The sequence below is a fragment of the Lissotriton vulgaris genome, chromosome 6, assembly GCF_964263255.1.
Source record: "Lissotriton vulgaris chromosome 6, aLisVul1.2, whole genome shotgun sequence".
NCBI lineage: Eukaryota > Metazoa > Chordata > Amphibia > Caudata > Salamandridae > Lissotriton > Lissotriton vulgaris.
The window spans coordinates 787,079,580-787,104,381 of NC_141694.1; the positions used below are offsets into that span (position 1 = coordinate 787,079,580).

General features: G+C 48.2%; 1 protein-coding gene across 1 annotated transcript in view; it reads left to right on the top strand.

Moving 5' to 3' along the window:
- Positions 1-24,802, top strand: part of LOC147707999 (monocarboxylate transporter 10-like) — a 770,926-nt gene that overhangs the window by 183,824 nt on the left and 562,300 nt on the right. The window contains exon 3 of the mRNA XM_086925276.1: positions 19,968-20,183. Within this exon, the coding sequence (XP_086781402.1) occupies positions 19,968-20,183 (216 nt within the window). The remainder of the gene's footprint in view (positions 1-19,967; positions 20,184-24,802) is intronic.

Genomic DNA, 24,802 nt, shown 5'->3' on the forward strand with positions numbered 1-24,802 from the left:
GATTGAAGAACTTGTTTGCAATCCTTTTGCTGATGTTCAGAGAGGCTGCCACAAAAGACAACACCATCTACTGACCCATCATCAGGGTTCTGAGTGAGCAGGTCTGGGAGAGGGTCACTCTCCTCCTCCTGTCCCTCATCTGTGGCCATGAGCAAGCTCATGTCCTTCCTGTCGACATATGCCTTGAGCCTATTCACATGGAGCACCCTGAGGGGGCTCCTGGGAGTTCCAAGGTCCACCAGGTAGGTGACCTCTCCCTTTTGCTCAATGATTGTGTGGGGCCCAGACCATTTGTCTTTGAGTGCTGCTGGGGCCACTGGCTCCAACACCCACACCTTCTGTCCAGGCTTGTACACAGTCAGGACAGCCTTTTGGTCATGCCAAGCTTTTTGTAGTTCTTGGCTTGCCTCAAGGTTTTTAGATGCCTTTTCCATATACTCAGCCATCCTGGAGCGGAGACCAAGTACACAGTCCACTATGTTGGTTGCAGGCTTTTTGAGAGGTCTCTCCCATCCTTCCTTCACCAAACACAGGGGTCCTCTCACAGGGTGCCCATACAGAAGTTCAAAAGGGCTGTAGCCAACCCCCTTCTGTGGGACCTCTCTGTTAGCAAACAAAAGGCAGGGTATCAGGACATCCCATCTACGCCTGAGCTTTTCAGGTAGTCCATGAATCATCCCTTTTAGGGTCCTGTTGAACCTTTCAACAAGCCCATTGCACTGTGGATGATAGGGTGTGGTGAACTTGTAGTTGACACCACATTCCTTCCACATAGCAGTCAGATATCCTGACATGAAGTTTGCACCTCTGTCAGAGACAACCTCCTTAGGGAAGCCCACTCTGGAGAACACTCCAACTAGGGCTCTTGCCACAACAGGTGCTGTAGTGGTCCTAAGGGGAATAGCGTCAGGATACCTGGTGGCATGGTCCACCACCACCAGTATAAACTTGTGCCCTGATGCTGTCTGGGGTTCCATTGGACCAAAAATGTCAATTCCCACTCTTTCAAAAGGTACCCCCACCACAGGTAGTGGTATAAGGGGGGCCTTTGTTGTGCCACCTGACTTACCACTGGCTTGGCAAGTGACACAGGAGCGACAAAACTCCCTAGTATCTTCATTCATGTGAGGCCAGTGAAAGTGTGAGACAAGTCTGTCCCAAGTCTTATTCTGGCCTAAGTGTCCTGCAAGGGGAATCTCATGGTCCAAGGTAAGAAGGAAACCTCTCTGTGACAAGGGGATGACCAGCCTCCTGGTTGCACCAGGTTTGGGGTCTCTTGCTTCAGAGTACAGGAGTCCATCATCCCAGTATACCTTGTGGGTACCTGTGGCGTTCCCTGCAGCCTCAGCAGCAGCCTGCTGTCTGAAGGGTTCAAGAGAAGGACAGTCTAACTGTGCCTTCCCCAGGTCTTCTCTGGAGGGTCCCCCTGAACCCAGAAACTGAACCTGATCAGGTTCAAGTTCTTTAGGCTCAGTTTCCCTCGGTTCTTTGAGGTCAGCCTCCTCTGAGACTTGATCCACAACCTGGGGCAAGGGGGAAGGCAATGCCTTAACCCTACTGCTCTTTCTCTTGGAAGGTGTCTGGTCCATTGTTCCAGGATCCAGCATCTGTTCAGTGGGGCATCTTCTGGCCTGTGACCTAGTCACAGCAAGGACATGTGCTGGCAAGCCTAACATTTCCATGTGAGTCCTCTGCTCCACTTCTGACCATAGTGATGTTTCCAAATCATTGCCCAACAAACATTCAACTGGGAGGTCTGAACTAACCACAACTTTCTTTTGGCCACTTACCCCTCCCCAGGAGAAATCAACAATTGCCATACTATGGTGGGTAGTGACATTGCTGGCATTGGTCACTAGGTAGTCTGTACCTAGTACGATCTGTCCAGGGTCCACAAAGTTAGGTGTCACCATTGTGACACTGGCACAAGTGTCCCTGTAGGCCTGAGCCATTTTTCCATTTATAAAAGGTGTCTGCCTGTATTTGCCCAAAGTATTGGGACTTGCATCAGGGGATATATCCACATCCCCTGTACAGACAAGGACAGCCTGAGTGAGTGTGCCAACTAGGTTGTCATACCCCTCAGATCCCAAGGTTAACCCAACTAATCCCTTGGGAGGTGCACTACCACTACTGACTGTACTAGGGGGTGCAGGTGCCTTAGGGGCTGTAGTGGTAGGAGTTTGCCCTCCTTTCTTGGTGCACTCACTAAACCAGTGAGTTTTACTTTTACAGTATTGGCACCACCTTTTAGACTGGCCTTCTTGAGTCTTCTTTTTCTGCTGTGAAGCCTGACCCCCACCCTCTTTGGTTTGTTGGGGACCTGTCGAAGACTTCTGGTCATTTTGTTCACTCTTATTACTTCCCTTTTGGTCTGCTTTCTTCTGACCACCCTGGGTCTGAGCCTGGTTCTGCTTGACCCTTGTTCTGACCCATCTGTCTGCCTTCTTTCCCAATTCTTGGGGAGAGGTCAGATCTGAGTCAACAAGGTGCTGATGCAACAACTGGTTCTGACAGTTATTTAAAATCTGTTCCCTCATGATCAGATTGTACAACCCTGTGTAATCAGTAACCTTACTGCCTGTCTATTCAGGAGGAAGGAGGCGGGCTTTGCCACACCCAAGCCGGGATCCTGGATAGGTTCAGAGCATATTATGAGGGTCTGTATGAGAGCGGGCCGACGGGCGGGGCAGAGGAATTGGACACCTTCCTTGGAGGGCTGCAGCTACCACAGCTAGAGAAATCGGAGGCAGAGGAGCTGGGTCGGCCTATAAAGGTCGGAGAGATAGGGTGTGCAGTGAAGCAGATGGCCAGGAATAAAACCCCGGGGCTTGACGGTCTCCCGATTGAGTTCTATAGCAAATATTTGGAGCACTTGGCCCCGCAATTGCAACTGGTCTACAACGAGGCACAGTCGCGAGGTAGACTCCCGCGGTCAATGTGTGAGGCCCTTATGATCCCGTTGTTGAAACCTGGTAGAGCGAGTGCCGCCCTCTCATCTTACCGTCCATTGTCTATGCTCACGACGGATTACAAGATACTGAGCAAAATCCTGGCGAATAGATTGTTGACTCACATGACAGGCCTGATCCATAGGGATCAGTGCGGTTTCATCCCGACGCGAAACACCACCCACAACATCCGTAGATTGACTAGGCTGCTAGGAACTCGGTTGCCGGAGGGGGCTACTCCTTTCGTGCTCTCCATAGACATCGAGAAGGCCTTCGATAGCCTTGAATGGGATTATCTATACGAAGTGATGAGGCGTTTCGGACTAGGAGAGGGCTATATCAACTGGACCAAAGTCCTATATACTGAAGCCACGGCTAGAGTTAGAGTGGGCTCGCTGATCTCGAGTCAGTATCCGGTACGACGCGGCACTAGGCAGGGGTGCTCACTTTCCCCCCTTTTTGTTCGCATTGGCAATGGAGCCTTTTGCAGCGGAAGCCAGGTCTGGCCGCCATTATAAGGGATTGGTCTACAGGGCCAGGCCACATGTCATCTCGTTGTATGCGGACGACTTGTTGATGTTTTTGGCCGATGCGGAGGAGGAATTGATGGGAGCGAGACGTTTGCTGGAATTATTCGGGCGGATGTCGGGCCTGAAGGTCAATTGGACCAAATCTTACCTGTACCCGTTGAGACGGGAAGAGCCTTGCCCCCTCACGGCACAGGAACTCCGATGGGAGCCTCATTGCCTGCACTACCTGGGCGTTTATGTGTATCATACCCTGGCAGATATGCTGGACGGTAACATCACTCGTTGCATTAACGCCTTGAAAGGATGTATGGATTTCTGGGCCACTCTCCCACTCTCGTTGGCGGGTCGTGTTCCTTGCTGAAGATGGTGGCATTACCTAGGCTATTATATTATTTTAGGACTCTCCCGATATGGGTACCCGGCTCAGTCTTTCGACGTCTGAGATCACTGATTATAGCGTTTCTATGGGGCACGGGTCGGCGGCGAATAGCGCTAGACACCCTCTTGCGACCCAAAGATGAGGGAGGCATGGCGGTGCCTGATTTTGAGTGTTATTACCTAGCGGCTCAGCTGCAGACTTTTACACAGGAGGTCGCGAGAGTGTATCGAGGCCCAGAACACACTAGAGATGAGGGCACTCCGAGACATGTGCTTGCGTATATCACGCTACATCAGAAGCTATTGCTCAGAGATCTAACAGTGGAGGAGCAGACGTTTCGGCTTTTCTGGAACCGGGCGGGAATCCGTCGCATGTATGCTCCGGAGATCCCGCTGGGAATGGTCACAGCCCTGCCTCATGGTGGGGATTGGTCGAGACTGCTGGGCTGGGAGGAGGCTGGGGTCCAGATGCTGGGTGATCTTTATGAGGACGGAGCCTTGCTTCCGTTCCAAGAGCTACAGGAGCGTTTCCACCTTCCACGTGGTGATTATCTCCTGCACGCAGCGGTAACGGGCGCCATGCAAGACCACTGGGGAGAGGGCCTACAGGAACCCGCAACCTCCATGGCGTGCCAATACGCGATGATGGCGGCGGGAACTTTTAAGGCGGTGACCTGTTTGTATTCCAGAATGTTGCGGGAGGCCTTGCAGCCGCTCACTGCTCTAAAGGCTAAGTGGGAACTGGACCTCCAAATGGAGATTCCTGACGCCACTTGGGGCCAACTCTTACGGAGGGCGCGGAAGAGCACGAGGAACGCCAGATTCCAACTCATACATTTTTACGTTATTCATAGGGCATACCTCACGCCAGGGAAATTGCAGCAGTACTTTGGAGTGGAACAAGCGGCCTGTCCTAGGTGTGGTACACTGGGGGCGGACTTGGGACACATGCTTTGGGATTGCCCTACACTGGGAGAATACTGGCAAGAGGTCGGGAGGGCTTTAAACAACGCCACGGATAGGCAGATACAATACACTAAAGCAGTGGGGGTGCTGCACTGGTTTCCACACACACCTAAAAATAAGACGACCAGCAGGTTCATAGACATGGGGCTGATATTGGCAAAGAGGGAAATAACCAGGAATTGGAAATCAAAAGTGGGGCCCACATATAAACGCTGGTATGGTGAATGTTTGAGGTGGGCGGCATGTGAAAGCACTCTACGATACCAGATGGCTAGGAGGGCGGCTGATGAGAAAGCCATGGAGAGGGCAACAGCGTGGGAAATGATGGTGCAGGCGCTCCGGGATGATAATGATGAGGAGGAGGGAGAGGAAACAGAATCTGAAGTGGTCGACCCCACTAGCGCGCCAGGACTACACCTTTAGCGAATGTTTAACTCCTCCTTGCACACACCAGACCTTACTTTTCTCTAGGATTCTACTGTAGCGCTGCCACGGGGGGTGTTGGGGAGTTTGGGGGGGTGGTTGATAGGGGGTGGGGAGGGGCGAAAACTTAAAAGCAGTCCACGTCCTCCTATGCTTCTGGAAATGGACATTGGACGATATAGCAGAGAATGGACTCACTGTACTTGTTGCTTGGCTTTCTACCTGGAAGCTCGAGCATCATGTTCGTGGTAGCGGAATAATTATGTGCCATACTGCTGTATTGATATGTTATTCATCATTGTAATGTCTATGCAATTATTTTTGGTACTGCAATAAAAACGATGTTACAAAAAAATCAGTAACCTTACTGCCCAGCAACCAGCCTTCCAAAGCCTTAGTGGCACAATCCACAAAGTCAGACCAATCCTGAGACTGAATTTTCTGGGTGTTTCTGAACAGCAACCTGTACTGCTCAGTTGGTAAGCCAAACCCATCAATCAGTGTATTTTTCAGGACTTGGTAATTGTTAGCATCCTCAGCTCTAGTAGTGAGGAGCTTATCTCTATCTTTGCCTTCAAAGGAGAGCCACAAGATAGCTGCCCACTGACTCTGGGGGACGCACTGGACAGTCTAGGCCCTCTCCAAAGCAGTCATCCATTTGTGGATGTCATCCCCTTGTTTAAAGGGGGCACTATCTTACTCAGGTGTCTAGTGTCTAAACTCCTGTCCTTTTCTCTAGGTGAAATGCTGCCACCAGTGGGGTCTGCCCCACTCAATTTCTGCTCTCTAGCAAAGGCAAGTCTCTCTTTGGCCAGGGGAAGTTCTTCCCTTTCAATCCTCAGATTGACTTCCCTCATCTTGGCCTCATGCTCTCTCCTCTGAGGGGATGTCATCCCTCTGTGAGAAGAGGTCTGAGAGCCATTGGTTCGAATGGATCTGTTGGAGCCTCTGGATAGAGACCTAACTCGTCCACTCCCAATGTTAAGCCTGCCTGAGAGTGGGCCTGGGGGTCCCCCAAATCCATTCTCATGCCTGCTTAAGTTGGTCCTGGTGAGTCTACTGACTTCTACCTGACCCTTATCTGCCTCATCCCCTGACAACTCCTGATCCTCTTCCTCACCTCCACTAACTGCTTCATTGTGGTTGAGGTCAGGGTGCCCAAGGGTTCCATCTAAGGGGGGCATGCTCCCATCTGGATTAGGAGGGCCTGTGTTAGAAGCCCTCCTGGCATCATACGTCTCTAAGAGACCAATCAGGAATGGGATGGTAGGGTTAGAACCCTGTTTTAGCTTCCTGGAGGTACACACTTGTCTCATCTCCTGGAAGCTAAGAGCTGCATATCTTGATATGACCTGTGGAGGGTCAACTGACACAAGGGGGGACTCTGAGTTCCCTCCTTTGTCTGACATGCTTTTCTAGTGAGGTGTAAGTGGTGCACTTACCTACACTATTTGTTTGCCTACTGATCCCTTGCTAAGAGTTGTAGTCAGGGTGTGCTAGGCCCTGTTAAACTACAACAGCTGGTTCGGAACTGGGCCAATGCTATATTGAAGACATAATTAGAATTCAACCAATACTGCTGTGGCATAGGGCTTGGACTAGTGATGGATGTGTACTGAACCGTGCTATTCTAACTGATGGACTAAGTTTGGATTATGTTGGGAGGATAAGGTGGTTTACATACATTAGGGACTTTTTTGGAGACATTGGCTGTATGGGCTACTATGACAATCCCTTGTCTATGTGTAACATCACGAGAAAGGCACTAAAAATAAAATGTATGAAACACCTGGAAGAACGTAGAATGACAGTGGAACATGAGAAGAAAACTGTCTTAGCCCATCTACCTGTATCAATTCAAGGGAAAATCCAACCATACTTAACCCTTTCTTTGACTGAATTTTCGCGGTTCATTCTGACCCGATTCAGGTTAGGCATCCTCTTTAGGGCCCTAAGCTTCCCCGCAATGAATTGTTGGTCCTGTAATCTCACTAAATGCCCATGTGATGACCAATCGGAACAGTCTGACATCCATATCATATTTTTCTGTAAATACTATACTTTACCCAGGAAAAGATTGATTATTCCAATTTTAAGGGAAATGGATGTGAGACGTTGTAGGGTTGCCTTCCTGGAGCTTCAGAAATTAGATGTTATCTTTAATGTTGCCTGCATCTCGGAATTTTTTAGCAATGTTTTTAGATTACGTAAATCAATTTGTACTTAAATCTAATTTATGTTTTACCTGAATTCTTCTTTTTGTTGTACTATGTATTGATTTTGATACTGTATTATTATGAACTGTTTTTAATTTACTTTTATGGTTATTATTCTTTTAACCGAATAAAGTCAAATTGAATTGAATTGAGTTGTAGTCAGGGTGTGCTAGGCCCTGTTAAACTACAACAGCTGGTTCAGTAGAACTCAGAGTATTCTAAGCTAAGTTATATGTACCTTGGTACTTATGTGATCTTTCAAATGATATTCTTAGGATACGTGTGGTAAAACAACAGCAATCTCAAATCCCAACTGCTGCTCACCAATGTGAGAAGTTGGCCTGATATGCAGTGCTCACTATTCTAGTGATCACTATGTATCATACCAAACGACCCTTATTGATGATTGGTTGTAAGTCAACCTTATAGACCAGCTATCCTAGTAGCATGGACAAGAGCAGTCTTTAGGCTGAACTCTAGAGGGCGTGTTAAGCCAGCTGTTATACCATCACATATACCCCTTGAACACCAAGTGAAAGGACACCACACAAGTTGTTATGAAAATAAAAGGATATTTATTTATAACACAACAACCCTGGACTCTTTATGAGGACAGGGTGCTAAGCACAATACAAAACTCTTAAAGAAATACTGAAAGTTGCACAATTTACACAAATGCCCGAGGGGCACGAAAAACCATATACTACAAAAGTGGAATGCGAATTACTAGCAGGTAAGTAACTATTCTCAGAGGCTTTAGAACCGCTAGGCCTACAATACTGAACCCTTAGATTAGAAGCAGGAGGCCTAGGAACTTCGTGTGCAGAGTGGAAACTCTTACGCGCAATGCGGGACAAAGTCTATGGAGGCTAGTAAATGCAAAGTTAGTGTTCTCGGGCGAACCCGACTAGGTAGGTCAAAAACAAAGGTGGATCTAGACACTTAGAGAGTGGTCCTACGCTGGAGCACCGTTGTACTCGGTTTACCTAGCCCAGGGGCTGCGGCTGCATAGGGTTCAAGTGACGTCGGGAATCCTCGTTGATGAACCAGGAGCCTGAAGTGAAAGTTGCTGGCAGGCGGCCAGTGAAGATGTTCCGGTCTGATCCAAGGATGGATCAGTGAAGAAGGGTACCTGTAAGCAGAGGGGACCGAGTTCTGAATCACTAGCCAGTGATTAGGTGGGCACCAGGATGGCACAGGACGAGGTCACTCAGCCAGGTGAAGAGGTGACACTGGATTCTGCTGCTGCACGGACCAGGGCGCTGATGTCGACCAGGCTGGAGGTCTGCGAGCTGTCCCACGTCGGATGTCTGCTGCTGGCGATGCTGGATCCGTTGAAGGAGGCAACAAGCCTTGGCTAAGGCAAGCCCACGTGGCGACACAAAATGGCGTCTGGAGTGGACCAGGAGGGTCCGTGGAAGTTCCCCTTCAAGAGGAGACAAGGGCCAGTCTAGAGGAGCTATACCAGCGGTGAAACAAACGTAGGACGTCGTCTGGAGGGTCACTAGCCAACGGGCAAGTGACCGGACAACGTGGCAAGCAACCCAGGAGCAAAAGGGCCCCACGCAGATCTGGTGGACTTCGGTGCTCGTGCTGCTTGGGGTTGGGGCTTCTCTTACCCCAGTGCACCCACTCGAGGGTCCCTCGGCGGTCGTGCTGGATCAGTGTCGTGCAGGTTCTGATGATAGCCGGTTCCTCTGGTCTCGTCGCACCCACGGTTCTCAGCTGTGCTGTAGAGGTAGGTAAAGGTCAGAGATGGCAGGAAGTCCTTGTCTCGTCGTGCTGGTCGGTCTGGTTCCGGAGGAAGGACGTGCAGCAAACCGCAAGATACATAGTTGGTGCCTGCTGATGCAGGGTGACTACTCCTTAGTCACAAGGGAGAAATCTTGAGAAGAAGTTGAGAGTTCCTTTTGTGGAAAGTAGTTTCAGGATTCAAAGATGATCTAATTTGGAAGGATCCCCGCTCCCACCTTTATTCTAAAGAAAGGGGCTGGCACGCGACTAGGTCCTGCCCATGGGTGGGACCAGGAAGGGGGCGGTTAGACCCCTCTCCCATGTCCGGACTTTCCCCAGCTCAGGGGCTGGTGTGCCCCTGGAACTGGTTCAAGCCGGCATATGCACAGTGAGCACCGGGATGCCACTTGCAGTCACCTTCCTCTCAGCCCTGCCTACCTGGGATACACAAAACCCTGTCTGGGATGGTGCTAGCACTGCCCCTGACAGGAAACCCTTTGTCCAAGCTCTCCTCGCTGGCAGGACTCCCAGCAGCAGGAGGTCAGACTTGTGTCTGTGGTGGCAGCATCCATTTTGTGATGTTGAGGCTCGAGTTAACTTTAACCGGGGTTCACAGTTGCATACATGTCGTGTCCCTCTAGAAGGGTGGAATGCTAACCCCGTCGCCAGAATTAGCGAGGGGTTAGTATTCCAATTCGTATGACACCTTACTCGACATGTTTTGATAAAGCGATACCAAAGTTGGCAAATAACCGCGAGGATTATAATGCACTTAAGAGTATATGGTACGCGTTATCATGGAACAGCTATTAGGACTTGGTTCCGCAAGCTGCAAACGGGCTCAGCTCATGCCAGAGCACCATCTCACATAATTCCAAGCACTCTGCCTTCAGGATTGATAAGGCCTGCCATAGGAGTGACTGATAGGAATATATGTGTCCATTTTAGGTTTAGATATAGGGATACTATATCTAAAGCAAAGGGTGATTACACCACCTTGCCCCAGCTGTCGTGCAGCCAGTTGTGTCAGATTTAGATGGCCAACCAGGGGTGGCATAATACATGCTGCAGCCCCTGGTAGGCCCTGGGTACACCTATGCCCTGGGTACAGGGACTGATAAGGTGGCCCAGTACCAATTGGTAAATGCACCTAAGGTACACGTGGCAATTTAGTGAGAGAACAGCTAGGCTGTGGGTCTGATTAGCATGCCCACAGCCAGGGAAGTCGTAAACCAGTGAAGCAAAAAGCAAAAATCTGGGGTGATCATAGGATTGCAGACCCTACTCTCCTACAGGACCTTTTCCAGTTTTGGGCCTCTGGAGGTTGTTCCTGCTGTTTGGAGCTGGAAGAAACCTAAGAGAAGAAAGAAAACCTGTTTCCGACGCCATCAGCGACGCCACTGTGACAGCGTGACGTACACTTAGGCCTTGGGCACCGCTTGTGAAGTGAATGACGCACCGCCCGACCATCACAGCGGCACCGACGCCCGCCGATGCCTGCAGTTATCAACCGTGCCGTTCATCAGCACTCTCACTGACTCCGTCATCGCCTGGGCTTGCATCCTGTTATTGCAGCGCTGATAACCGCAGAGGGTGACTCTACGAACTCGCCGACATCGCATCGTCATCGGAACTGACGCCCTAAAGCTGCCATCTTTTCCTGTCTTGGTCATGACACATCGTCTCCTCGTGGACACAACGCCTTGCCTCCGCCTTGCAGCCAGGGAGCCGGCCTCGAGCTCGGCACCGTAGTATCATTTCCACAGCGCTGTGCATCTTCACAGACTTTGTTTCCAAGGTACTGTTTGTTTGGGGGTCTGTATGACTCCATACCCGATGCTGCACTCCTCATAGTCGGCGCCATACTTTGGATTTATTGCTGTCACAACGTCGCAATAGCCCCAGGTGGAGCTATTTGTTTTCTACAAGCTTTATTTTTGCAATAACCTTACAAAAGTCATATTTTTAATTGTGTATGTTGGATTTTTGTTGTTTTGGTTTTTTTGAGTTTAGATAAAGATACTTTATTTTTCCAAACTGGTGTAGTGTCCATTTGCGGTGTTTTCACTGGATTGCTGCGTATGTTGGTACAAATACCTTACACAGAACCTTTGGGATAAGCCTGTCTGCTCGTGCCAAGCTACCGAGCGGGTGAGCAGGGGTTATCTAAAGTGTTTATCCCCCTTACCCTGACTAGCAGCAAGGGTACGTATTTGGACCAAGGTACCTACCTCTGCCAACTAGAGACCCCCATTTCTAACACCGTCTCTATGCGTAGGACACACAGGAGCTGTCCAAAGCATAAGTGCTCATGTGCTTTGGATGGCTCCCGCGCATCTGACGCCATGGCACCAGGAATCCCTCTGGTGCGGACACCAGAGGGATTCCCCCCCCCCCCCCAACAGACTTGAGAGCTGTGGAAGAGCTTCACCAGCTTACGAGGCTGTAGCTATGGTTTCTGTGAAATGACGATTGGCGCGCACGTCGCGCTGTCATTTCTTAGAATCCGAAACTAAAACGTGCTAATGGGCCCATTTCAGTTTAACTTTCTATGGGCTCGGGGGGCTTATCTCAGCCTCCTGAGCACGTAGAAGGTCAGGAGAGGTATCATTGAAAAGGGGAGAATCCAAGCAGGGATCCACCCACTAGACACCAGGCAGGAGAGAGCGGCCCTTTGGGCAAGGGCCTTTGGTACCCCCAATTATTTTTGGGCCAATTCGGTCCCCCCTACCCGGGGGGGCAGAAAGCCCACTAGAAGTCAGGGATTGCTTTTTTTGTATTTGATTTAGGGATGGGGGCTCCCCAAGATGGGCATGCCAATGCCCCCCCAGGCAAAATTCCAGTCTTTCTGCACCCCCTGGGGGGCAGATGGTGCAGTAGCCTCCAATCTGCCCCATGAAGGTGGGGCAGAAAGCCCACTTGATGCCTGGGATCTTTTTAAATGTAATTTAGGGTTGGGGCTGCCCAAGATGGTCATACCAATGCCCCCAGTAAAAAGTCTAGTCTGTCTGCCCCCCAGGAGGCAGATGGGGGCAATGTTTTCCTACCCAGAAGCGCCTTCAAACCTTGAGGTTTGCAGGTGCTTATTGGTAGGAAAAAGTGGGGGGGATAGATAATTTTGATGTCTCCACAATACGTTTTGGTCCTTGCCTTTCGCGGGTACTTGGCCCACCCACACAAGTGATGTACCATTTTCATCGGGAGACCTGGGGGAACGCTGGTTGGCAGGAAATTTATGTTTGAGGTTTGCAAAGGATTCTGGGTAACAGAACCTGGTGAGAGCCAGACAAGTCACCCCACCCTGGATTCCCCTTGGTGTTTGGTTTTAAAAAATGATTAGGTTTGCTAAGTTTACCTAGGTGCCGGCAGAGCTGGGGTTAAAAATCTACAGCTAGGCACTTTGCAAAAAAAGGGTCAGTTTTCACTGTGAATATGTGGTGTGCCCACGTTGCGTATTGGGTCGTTTCATGTTGTAGGCACCAGGCCTACCCACACAAATGAGGCACCATTTTTATCTGAAGACTTTGGGGAATGCGTGGTGGGTGGAATTTTGTGGATCCAAGCAGATTCCAGAACTTTCCATCACAGAAATGTGCGGAAAATGGTTTTTACAAAGTTTGAGGTTTGCAAGGGATTTGGGTAACAGAACCTGGTGAGAGCCACATAAGTCACCCTATCCTGGATTCCCCTTGGTGTCTGTTTTTCAAAAATGTACAGGTTTGCTAGATTTCCCTAGGTGTCGGCAGAGCTAGGGTTCAAAATCCACAGCTAGGCACTTTGCAAACAAGGGTCGTTTGCACTGTAAAAATGTGGTGTGTCCACGTTGCGTTTTATAACTGCAACAAGACTGATTTGCATATGGCTGGGTCCAAACTGGAATGGCATGGTGAGCAAAAAAACAATGGATTTAGCCCCAGATCTCCTTACTGGGGTAAATGTATGACATTGTTCTGCATTCTGTCCATCAATTGTTCTTTTTGCATTTGTCACCCGTGTGGGACTGGTATGCCCAGACGTGGGACCCGTGCTCTCCATGCCACTGGAGTCAAGCTATCCTGGCTTATGAGGGCTGAAAGCCCGAAACCGGACCTAGGATGCTTGTTTCCAGTCCAGGGAGGACCTGGCCTGGCATTTCGGGCTGGACTGTTCCTACTGGGCGTGCGGTCAAGACTGATTTGCATATGGCTGGCTCCAAACTGGAAAGGCATGGTGAGCAAAAAAACTATGGATTTAGGCCCAGATCTCTGTACTGTGGTGAATGTATGACATTGTTCTGCATTCTGGCCATCAATTGTTCTTATTGCATTTGTCACCCGAGTGAAAAGGGTACGCCCAGACGTAGGTCTCATGCTCTCCATGCCACTGGAGTCAAGCTAGCCTGGCTGATAAGGGCTGAAAGCCCGAAACCGGTCCTAGGATGCTTGTTTCCAGTCCAGGGAGGACCTGGCCTGGCAGTTCGGGCTGGACTGTTCCCCATGGGTGCAGGGCCAAGACTGATTTGCATATGGCTGGGTCCAGACTGGAATGGCATGTTGAGCAAAAACATGATGGATTTAGGCCCAGATCTCTGTACTGGGGTGAATGTATGACATTGTTCTGCATTCTGTCCATCAATTGTTCTTTTGGCACGTTGCGTTTTGGCTTGTTTCCTATCATGGGCACTAGGCCTACAAGTGAGGTGCCATTTTTATCAGGAGAATTTGGGGAATGTGGGGTGGGAGGAATTTTGTGGATCCCCACAGATTCCAGAACTTTCCATCATAGAAATGTGAGGAAAATGTGTTTTTTGTTCAAAGCTTGAGGTTTGCAAGGTATTATTATTAACAGAGCCTATTGAGAGCCACGCAAGTCACCCCATCCTGAATTACCCTGGGTGTCTAGTTTTCAAAAGTGTACAGGTGTTCTACGTTTCCCCAGTTGCCAGCTGAGCTAGGGTCCAAAATCCACAGCTAGTCACATTGCAGAAAAGGGTCAGTTTTCACTAGAAAAATTTGAGATATCCATTTCAGGTTTCAGACAGTTTACTGTCGCTGGCACTAGGCCTACCCATACAGTTGAGGTACCATTTTTATCGGGAGACTTCGGGGAACACAGAATTTTAGAGCAACTGGTACTACTTGATTGACTTTCTATGTATTTCTGACTTCCAAATGTAAGACAATGTGTAAAAAAGAAGTCACTTTCAACAATGTGCAATAACTCACAAGCTAGCATGAGTACCCACAATTTTGGAGATGTGCAAATAGCTACTGCTTCTAAGCTCTATATTTTCTTCCCATTTTGCAAATGCACCGGCGTCCTTGATACCTATTTTCGACTCTTTATATTGTACCTTATGATTTGCTATATGCCTGGTACACAATGAAAAACCATTGCAAGGTGCAGCTCAGTTTTTGGCTCTGGGTTCTTCAAATTCTTGGTGAACCTACAAGTCCTTTATTTCCTACAACTAGATGGGTCCAGTGGATGTAACTGTATATTGCTTTCAAAAATCTGTCATACTTAGTACACGTTACAGGTGAAAATGTTGGCCAAATGGCTGTTTTTTTTCAACTCATTTTCGATTTGTCTTATTTTCAACTGTTAGTTTCTATTAAAAAAACTTGAAGGATTTACACAAATGACCCCTTGCTGAATTCAGAATTGTGTCTACTTTCCATAAATGTATCGTTTTCCGGGATCCAATATTGCTTTCACACCCATTTCTACCCTTTACTAAAAGGAGGTTGAAAGCACAAAAAGTTGCAAAAGTGGGCTGTGTCCCAGTAAAATGCCAAAACTGTGAACATAATTTTATTTTTATGACAAAACTCTGCATGCCCCTGAAAGCTGTGAAGATGGTGATTTCAGAACCACAAACCTTTTGTTTCAGGGGAAAAACAGATGCTTTCTTCTGCAGCACTTTCCCCCCCCAAAAAATCTTTCTTAGCTGTTTTTGGGTTAATTTCTGGGTCCCCGCCAGGGAAATCCACAAACCCTGAGTACCTGTAACATCCCCATGATATTGGAAGAAAAGGATGCAATTTTGATGTTGATATCTTATGTGGACAAAAAGTTACTGGGGCCTAATGGCGAACTACCCCAAATAGCAAAAAAAAGGCTTAGCATTTTGCCTAGCAGCAAAAGGGTTAAGTGCCCTTGTGGATTCTAGACTGGTATCACCCAAGATGCTAGCTTAATTTTTTGATTTTCTTTCTAACGCAGCTGCGGTGGGGGGGTAACACACACAAAATTGTCCAACTGTTACCAAAGAATTCCTCTCACAAAACACCGGATGTATTGGTTTTGCCAGCGCTTTTTTCGTAGGTATTTCATATATTCCCGAAGCTTTTCATTTTAATTTATAGACAATAAAGCCAATATAGTTGCAGTCTGATAAATTCTGCCGTTTTATACTGCTGCTTGGCCATTGCAGTGAACCATGATCTTCTATTTCTGTGACTTTCTCAAATTCTCATAATGTATCTTGCCAGCTTTGTATGGAAGTGTTACCTCGGTGTAAGTTCTTCCAGCTCCATTAAAATGATGTATATGGAGCTGGGCTAGATGGGCATTACCTTCCGAGCCTACTGCCAAATAGTTCAACATTTTTATCAAGTATTCAGGAGTCCAGAAAATTAATTCAATAAAGTAATTTGGCATGAATTTGCCAGAGATAATAAAAAGGTTTACACTTTTGGGACTTTTTATTCCTATTGTTTACATAAGTTGACTTTAAATCGGGATCCATAATTAGTATATTACGAAGACATTTACCAAGGGGGAGAGGTCTAGAAGACAGCCCGAGAATGCTAGACAATTGCATTTGGGAATGTTGGGGTTGTTGTGTTTAACTGGTTCTGTAAGCATAGAGGGGATCACGTATAATCCTAATAATTTCTGGGATTTGTTTGAATATGACATTTGAAAAATCAATTAAAAAATCTGTTTAAAAAAATAAGTGAACTCTAAATAATGATGTGGTGTAATTATGTCAGTTTAGTAGCGCCTTAAAATTGTCATTTAAAACAGTATGCTAAAAAAGTTTCCAGCTTGACTTGCAACACTGTATAGAAAACAAAATATTACAGCTGGGATGTATGTTCGTTAGATGCATTTTTATTTAAAGGCCAACATTTGTCCTCTGATGCGTAGATTTTTCATGAAATCCAGATACCGTTGAGTGATTACTTGTGGATCAAGAAGGAAGGGGTTTCGCAACAGCCAAGCTGTCAAACTTTTTGAGGCTGTTAAACAGGATTTGTACCTGGTACTTTTTAGGTCTCGCGACCTATCAATGCGCGCAAGCGCATTGAGCGTAGCGAGAATTCATGTCCTCAAAACGCTCGTGAAACGAAGGGTTTCGTTCGTGCCGTTTTGATAAAGTTCACGTGAAACACGTGACCAAACAAGCACGCGCATTCACGGCCGCACAGCACATCAAAGGGCTTCGCCCAGCGTGCGCTCTGCGGCTTCTCCTCCCCTAATTATTCATGGCCAGCCACAGGCCGGCTGTACTTTCAGTTTCCCGGCCGCTCTGCATTATCAGGTACGTGTTGTTTCACTTTGTCTCCGTGCGTGCGTCTCCCTCGTGGTTTTCCCCCACCACTCGTGTTGTTCTCTCCCTTGTTGTTTTTTGCTGGCAGATTTGTCTCTCTTTTCAATCTGTTGAACCTGCTTAATCATACCCCTTTTGTTTTACATTCTCTCACTCCCTCCATATCTCAGCATTTCTTTCATGTAGTATTACTTTTTGCATACCTCGCATTGTCTTACATTTTCTAGCTGTCCTTTTTCTGCAACGTATTTTAATCTAATTGCCATACCCTTTACTTGTTTTTTGCCACTGCTCCTCTTCTGCTTCTATCATTCTTGCTCAGTCTGCTTTGATTAGTTTTCTCTCCCTTCCATTTTCCTCTGCTCTTCTTTCTTCCTCGTGTGTCTGGACCCCTAGTGTAGTGATGAGTGCAGATATATTAGCTTCATGGCGCTGCTGGTTTTGAGCTTGTAAAAATTGCTTTGAGTGCACGGATCCTCAGTGGTAAATGAGAGCCCAGGGGGGACTAAGAAGGAGCGCCCGGAGGCACCTCCGCCGTCAAGCTCCGTTGCTTAGGCTCATTTCTTCAAAAGGATAGCTGCCTTTGATGCACCTTGTTTAATCTAGAAGCGCCTGGTTCCACTTGCACAGTAAATTCTGAGCAATCGCTTCTTACTGACTTAGTTACTTCTGTGAGATGTTCAAGATATGCATGAGCATGTAGAACATTCATTCGAGGCAGAGACCATTTTAAAGATGACGGACCGCCTATATAACGATAGTAAAAGGGTGGACCATATTGTTGTTTCGTTATTTGGACTTGTTAAATGTAGAGATATGTGCGTTCGGTACATCTTTGTCAGTGGCACGAAGGAAGGGTGTTGGATGCAGCATACTCGAGAATCCTTTATTTTGTGCCGAGATCAAATACCAAGTGACAGGGGGTGCAAGTTCTTGGACATTAGAGTGGAGGACACGTCAAAGGTGGGGACATACACCCTGGTAGCATACTGTTGGGTTGCGGCTGGGCATACAAGCCTAACTACGAGAAGAAATTTCTCTGCCATTTTTATTACACTACTGTTGCAAAAACATGATGTGTATTGCATTTTACTTGCATTTAAATATCACTGACTCAGTGTTACTATGAGTTGAAGCGCTTTACAAAGAGTAGCATGCTACTCCAAAACCCAAGGTTAGTGGTTTGTACAGTAGTTATTGGTTAGTCATGGTTACTTGAATTAGTGTTGTGCTCTAAAGCCAATAACCCCAAGCATTTACTCCAATTTCCTTGTGGCAAATTAAATGAATAGGATCACTGAACTTCAAACACATGAAAAAAAATCTGATACATTGTGTTGGGTTTTATGTCTCCCTACATAACGTCCTCGAATTTCACTTTGCTCTATCCTTCTGCTGCATGCAAACAACGCTGACCTTACACTTTTGACAGCTAAACTATATCATCTGTCTCCCTTCGGTATAAAACGTAGCTGTTTGCACCCCGAATTTTACAAAAACGTTTTCTTAAATGCGTTATCCTCGCTGTTTTATGACTATGGGGTTCAATCAGGTTTATCGTGTGATCGGCACAGGTTGTTAAGTGAAGTCAGTTATGGGAGACAGCTTAACAACTAGGCAGAGCCAAGACCTCCCTATGGCACAAGTCAGAGAGCAGGGAGTCATTAACTGTCAGATTGCAGCTCCTTTGTCTTGGCAGGTTGAATACCTACGCAACAATTCAGCTCACATTAAAAACAGATACATAAATCTGGAGGATACTGTATGAGACCCTGCCACCCAAATTGGCACATTGGCATGGCTGCTTTAGATTGCTAACTCCCGCACGTCACACTGCAAGACGGAGGATGACGGTGTTAGACACCTCATTCTGGAGAGCGGGTTTGGGTCAGGGGCAAACTGTGAATGTCACAGTAGTACTCATCTCAATGAAAATGTTAAGTGTCCAGTAGCTATTTAACAACGAGGGAAAGGGGATACTGTAAGTGACAAAGAAAATTATGACATAGAGCGTAGATTACACAGCACTGCAATTGATTGGTACAATCTCCCCTCCAACCCAGAACCTGTTTTCCAAACTTTACCCCCTCACCCTCACACCCTCACTCACCCCCTCATCCTCACCCCCCCTCACAACCCTCTCACCCTCACTCAGCCTCACACCCTCACACACTCTCACCCTCACACCCCTCACTCACCCTCACACACTCACACACCCACTCACCCACTCACCCTCACACCCCCTCACCCTCACATCCTCACACCACTCAGTGCTACAACACATATGTGTTTGTAGGTGCAAATGCAATGTTCTTGGATTTTCGTCACAATAAAATACACTGAACATAATCTTCACAAAATTTATTTACAAACGTTTAAGCTATTGCCATTATAAATTACAATAACTTTTATTTAAGAATTAATTATTTACAAAATTAAAAGCCATTGTTATTTGTAATATCAATACTTCTAAGTCACGTAAATACAACACACATTGCATTACAAATGCTATAGGTGTCCCATTTGCGAAAGTTAACACTATTGACATTGTAACTGACAAAGCTATTAATTTTGCTATTTTCAAAACCAACACATAAATTAAAAAAGTGTCATTTACAATACCAATCGCTCAAACTTTCCTAATGCAAAAAGTTAAAAGTATTGGCATTGTAAATCACAAAACAAAAAAATAAAATGTCATTTAGAAAACCAATAGCTCAAACTTTCCTACTGCGAGACCTATTGGCAACGCCAGTGCTTGTTCTCTCTTGGCCTTTCTTATCTGCAGAATAAAGTGTATCCTTTGATTTTAAGGTATTGTATGGCAACACACTAAAGAAGTACATTACCTTTTTTAAATCCCTCCTACTGTTAATATGTGTTATTTGTTAATGAGATTCTTTGGGTATTTTCTGGATATAAATTAATCTATTTGTATTTATTATAATGTATTTTGCTTGTACTAATTTAGTTTCGTATTGTTTTAACCTTATGTATGTTTTATCTATTGTATCTATTTATTTTTGACTATAGTAGCTTTCTAAGTGTAAACTGTGGATGCACTTTAAAGATTAATAAATAAGTATACGCTTCACTGATTACTTTAAAAGAAGTATTTTGGTGTAGCAAATAATCAGGTGACACAGTTTCTCTCTTCGTTTCTAGAAACTCACTAGAAGCTAATGTGCAGCTAAATGCCTTACATATATATTTTACATATCTTTCCTTTCAGCTGGCGCTGGCTCACTGAGTTATGGCCTCATCATGATTTTTGGCCCTCTTTCTGGAAAGCTTATCCAGAGGTTTGGTGCTAAAGCAGTGTCGATAATTGGATCAATAATAGTCATCATATCGGTTATTGGTTCTTCATTTGCCCCCAGTATGGAAATCTTCTATTTAACTCATGGGATACTAACAGGCATTGGATCAAGCCTAGCTGTAACTACGGGTGAGTTAATGGAACAAAGTGTTCCTTTTAGCAGTTTTTATGTTGATTCTGTTTTACTGTGACAAGAAACTTTGAGAAAAGTAGTGCAGTTGAACAATTGTGCTTTCATTGGTCAGTACCGCTGTTCTTTGATTTATTTACATATGTGCAGTATAACAGAATGACCTATTTTGAATTAGGTTGGCCTGTCACTGATACATTACATAATATCATTGTTTCAGGTTTTCAGGATATCTTCAATCAGTGTACATGAGGTGAATTTGAATTGCAGTGGCGAATATTGTCACATTTCTATGCAGACCCCAGCCCACCCGCCGGACGTACGACGCCGCCACCCTCAACGCACTCAACGCCGGCCGAATCCCAGGATGCTACCGAGCCACCCCGAGACGCACCCACGGACCCTTCTGCTGCAACTCCTGCAAGTTCACCTGCATCCGGACCTGCACTACTCCAGCACCAACCAAGACCAAGACGAGCAACAACAGCAGCCACCTGAAATGCATCCTGCTCAACACCCGCTCCGTCCACAGACACGCCGTCGAGCTCTGGAACCTGCTCGACACCACAGCCCCAGACGTCGCCTTCCTCACGGAAACATGGATGAACGCCTCTTCAGCGCCCGACATCGCCATCGCCATCCCAGACGGCTACAAGATCATCCGAAGGGACCGCATCAATCACACCGGAGGAGGCATTGCCATCATCCACAGGAACACCATCCGCATCACAACCAACACCGACGACATCCATGCACCCGCCGAGCACCTGCACTTCCAGGTCCACATCAACCCCAAGACCACGCTCAGAGGCACCCTCATCTACAGACCCCCGGGACCACGCACACAATTCAGAGAAGACATCGCCGACTTCATCAGCCCGCACGCCCTCCCCTCCGCTGACTACATCCTCCTCGGGGACCTCAACTTCCACCTGGAGAACAACAACGACCGCAATACCACCACCCTGCTGGACAACCTCGCCAACCTCGGACTCAAGCAGCTGGTCACCACCCCCACCCACTACGCCGGACACACACTCGACCCCGTCTTCTCATCCAGCAAGGACATCGCCTTCAGCCACGCCACCGGACTCCACTGGACGGACCACAGCTGCGTCCACTTCAGCTTCAGAAGGACCACGATCCACCACCACCAGCAACAGGTTGCACGCAGAAGCTGGAACAAGATCACAGCCGACCAGCTCGCGACCGCCCTGAGCAAGAACCCACCCACCAGCGCAACAAACTCCAGCCAAACGGCCACCAACCTCACGAAGTGGATCAGCGACTGCGCAAACCACCTCGCCCCTCTGAAGACCCCGCCTAGCAGACCCGGTAGCAAGAAAGCCCCATGGTTCACCGACGAACTCAAGAGCTCCAAGAAGAACTGCCGAGCCCTCGAAAGAACCTGGCGCAGAGACCCAACACCGGACAACATGACTGCCCTCAAGCTCGCCACCCGAAAACACCACCAACTCATCCACGCCACCAAGAAAACCGCATTCAAGGAACGACTGGACAACAACGCACACAACAGCAAGGAACTCTTCAACATCGTCAAAGAGCTCTCCAACCCCAACGCCGGAAACAACAACATTACCCCTTTACAAGACCTCTGCAACTCCCTCGCCTCCTACTTCCACAACAAGATCGCGGACATACACAACAGCTTCAGCACTCAACCGACGCACGCCACGACTGAACCACCGCCCCCCACCACCACCCTCCGTGCCTGGACCCCGATCAGCACCGAAGACACCGTCCGCACGATGAACTCCATCCACTCCGGATCTCCTACCGACCCCTGCCCTCACCACGTCTTCAACAAGGCCGACGCTGTCATCGCACCCCACCTGCGGGACATCATCAACACCTCCTTCGACACCGCTACCTTCCCGGAGAGCTGGAAGCAAGCCGAACTCAGCGCTCTACTAAAGAAGCCATCAGCCGACCCCACCGACCTCAAGATCTACCGCCCCATCTCGCTGCTCCCCTTTCCTGCAAAAGTCATCGAGAAGACCGTCAACAAGCAGCTGGCCGCCTTCCTCGAGACGAACGGACCCCTCGACCTCTCGCAGTCTGGCTTCCGGGCCAACCACAGCACCGAGACCGCCCTGATCGCAGCCACCGATGACATCCGAGCTCTGCTTGACAACGGGGAAACAGCGGCCCTCATCCTCCTAGACCTCTCCGCGGCCTTCGACACTGTCTGCCACCGTACACTAGTGCAGCGACTCAGCAACGTCGGAATCCAGGAGAAGGCACTGGAGTGGATCATCTCCTTCCTCGCTGGAAGGACACAGAGAGTCCGCCTCCCCCCGTTCATATCTGAACCCACCGAAGTCATCTGCAGCGTTCCTCAAGGCTCCTCGCTCAGTCCAACCCTCTTCAACATGTACATGAGCCCCCTCGCAGACATCGCACGCCAGCACAACCTCAACATCATCTCCTACGCCGACGACACCCAGCTGATTCTCTCCCTCACCAACGACCCCGCCACCGCCAGAGCCAACACTCCACGAAGGGATGAAAGAGGTAGCCGAATGGATGAAGAACAGCCACCTGAAACTGAACTCGGACAAGGCGGAAGTCCTCATCCTGGGATCCTCACCCTCCGCCTGGGACGACTCCTGGTGGCCCCCCGCCCTAGGCAGCGCACCCAAACCAACAGACCACGCATGCAACCTAGGCTTCATCCTGGACTCCACCTTCTCCATGACCAGACAAGTCAACGCCGTCTCCTCGTCGTGCTTCAACATCCTGCGCATGCTACGAAAGATCTTCCGGTGGATCCCCACCGAGACCAGGAAGACGGTCACCCAGGCCCTCGTCACCAGCCGTCTGGACTACGGCAACTCCCTCTACGCCGGAACCACCGCCAAACTCCAGAAAAGACTTCAGCGGATCCAGAACGCCTCAGCACGACTCATCCTGGACATCCCCCGTCGCAGCCACATCTCCGGACACCTGAGAGACCTGCACTGGCTCCCGGTCACCAAGAGAATCACCTTCCGTCTCCTCACCCACGCACACAAAGCCCTACACAACCAAGGCCCAGGATACCTCAACAGCCGCCTCAACTTCTCCGCTCCCAAACGCCAGCTTCGATCGACCGGCCACGCCCTCGCCACCGTCCCCCGCATCCGAAGAGCCACCACAGGGGGACGGTCCTTCTCCTACCTCGCCGCCAAGATATGGAACTCCCTCCCGACCCACCTCCGCCTGACCCAGGACCACCTCGCCTTCAGGAAGCAAATCAACACCTGGCTGTTCGAGCAGTAGCGGACCCCCCTCCCCTAGCGCCTTGAGACCCTCTGGGTGAGTAGTGCGCTATATAAATGCTTTGATTGATTGATTGATTGATTCTGAGAAGCTTTGCTCGATTTTGCTATGGGCCCATGCCCTAGGTTTTTATGGAGGTCTCTGAGGCTGCAAGGCAGTGTGGTTGAAAGAGTGTGCTTTTAAAATGTTTGTATGAATAGAAAAATCAGGGAGGAAAATCATAGATGCAATTAATAAAGTTTCCCTGCGTGCCCTGCAGGCGTGCTTGGGCGGGCCCTGGGGGGGCGGCGAGTGGACTAATTTGCACATTTAAAAAGATAAAAGACCTATAATGTGCTGAAGTGTCGATATCCTTTCCCTTTAGCCTTATATGAAGAAGTGGCTGCTGATTAGGAGAACAATAGTAATGTATACTTATTTGATTCTTATAGGTAACCTACCAGAGGACTGTGTTTCCCTTCAACCATGGGCGTAGGAAGTGTGGGGGCACTCAGGTTTTGGAGTAGGGGGGACACGATGGACAGGGGTTGGGGGACGAGGGGACAAAAGAATTCCCCCTCTCCCTTCTGTTATTCGCAGGGCCATTATTTATTTATTTTATTTATTTTAATTTCTTCTATAGCGCAGGAATCAATCCCGTAAGGGTATCTCCGCGCTTTGCCAGCTAAGAAGGTTATTAGGTAGAGCAGCCTAAGGTTTATGTGGATGGAAATGCTTCTTGGAAAAGAAGGGTTTTTAATGCCTTTCTGAAGGACAAGTGATTTATGGTGGTTCTTAGGTTAATGGGAAGGTTGTTCCAGAGGGCAGGACCAACAGCGGAGAAAGCACGGTCTCCATGCCTAGTCTTCTTTGTGTTGGGAGGTTTTAACAGGGCTTGGTTGCAGGAGCGGAGGGACCTGCTGGGCTGGTACAGTTCAAGAGACTGAGCTAAATATTTAGGGCTTGCTCCATACAGACATTTATGTACCGTGCAACAGATCTTAAAGTGGATGCGCTGTCGTATGGGAAGCCAGTGCAGTTCTTTCAGCAAGGGCTTAGAAGGAGTCCTGGCAGGTGCACCCATGACCAGTCTGGCTGCCGTATTCTGGACCACCTGTAAACGGCCTACTGCATCCGTATTGGCTAATGTCAGCAGGCCGTTACAGTAGTCCAGGCGGCTGGTTACCAAGGCCTGTACAAGTGTCTTTCTACATGTGGCAGGAAGAAAAGGGAAGACACGCCTGAGTAGACCAATGGTGTGGAAACACAGACCCGCGATGTAGTTGGTGTGTTCTTTCATGGTCAGTTTTTGATCCATCTTCACTCCAAGATTTTTAACATGTGATTTGGGTACAGG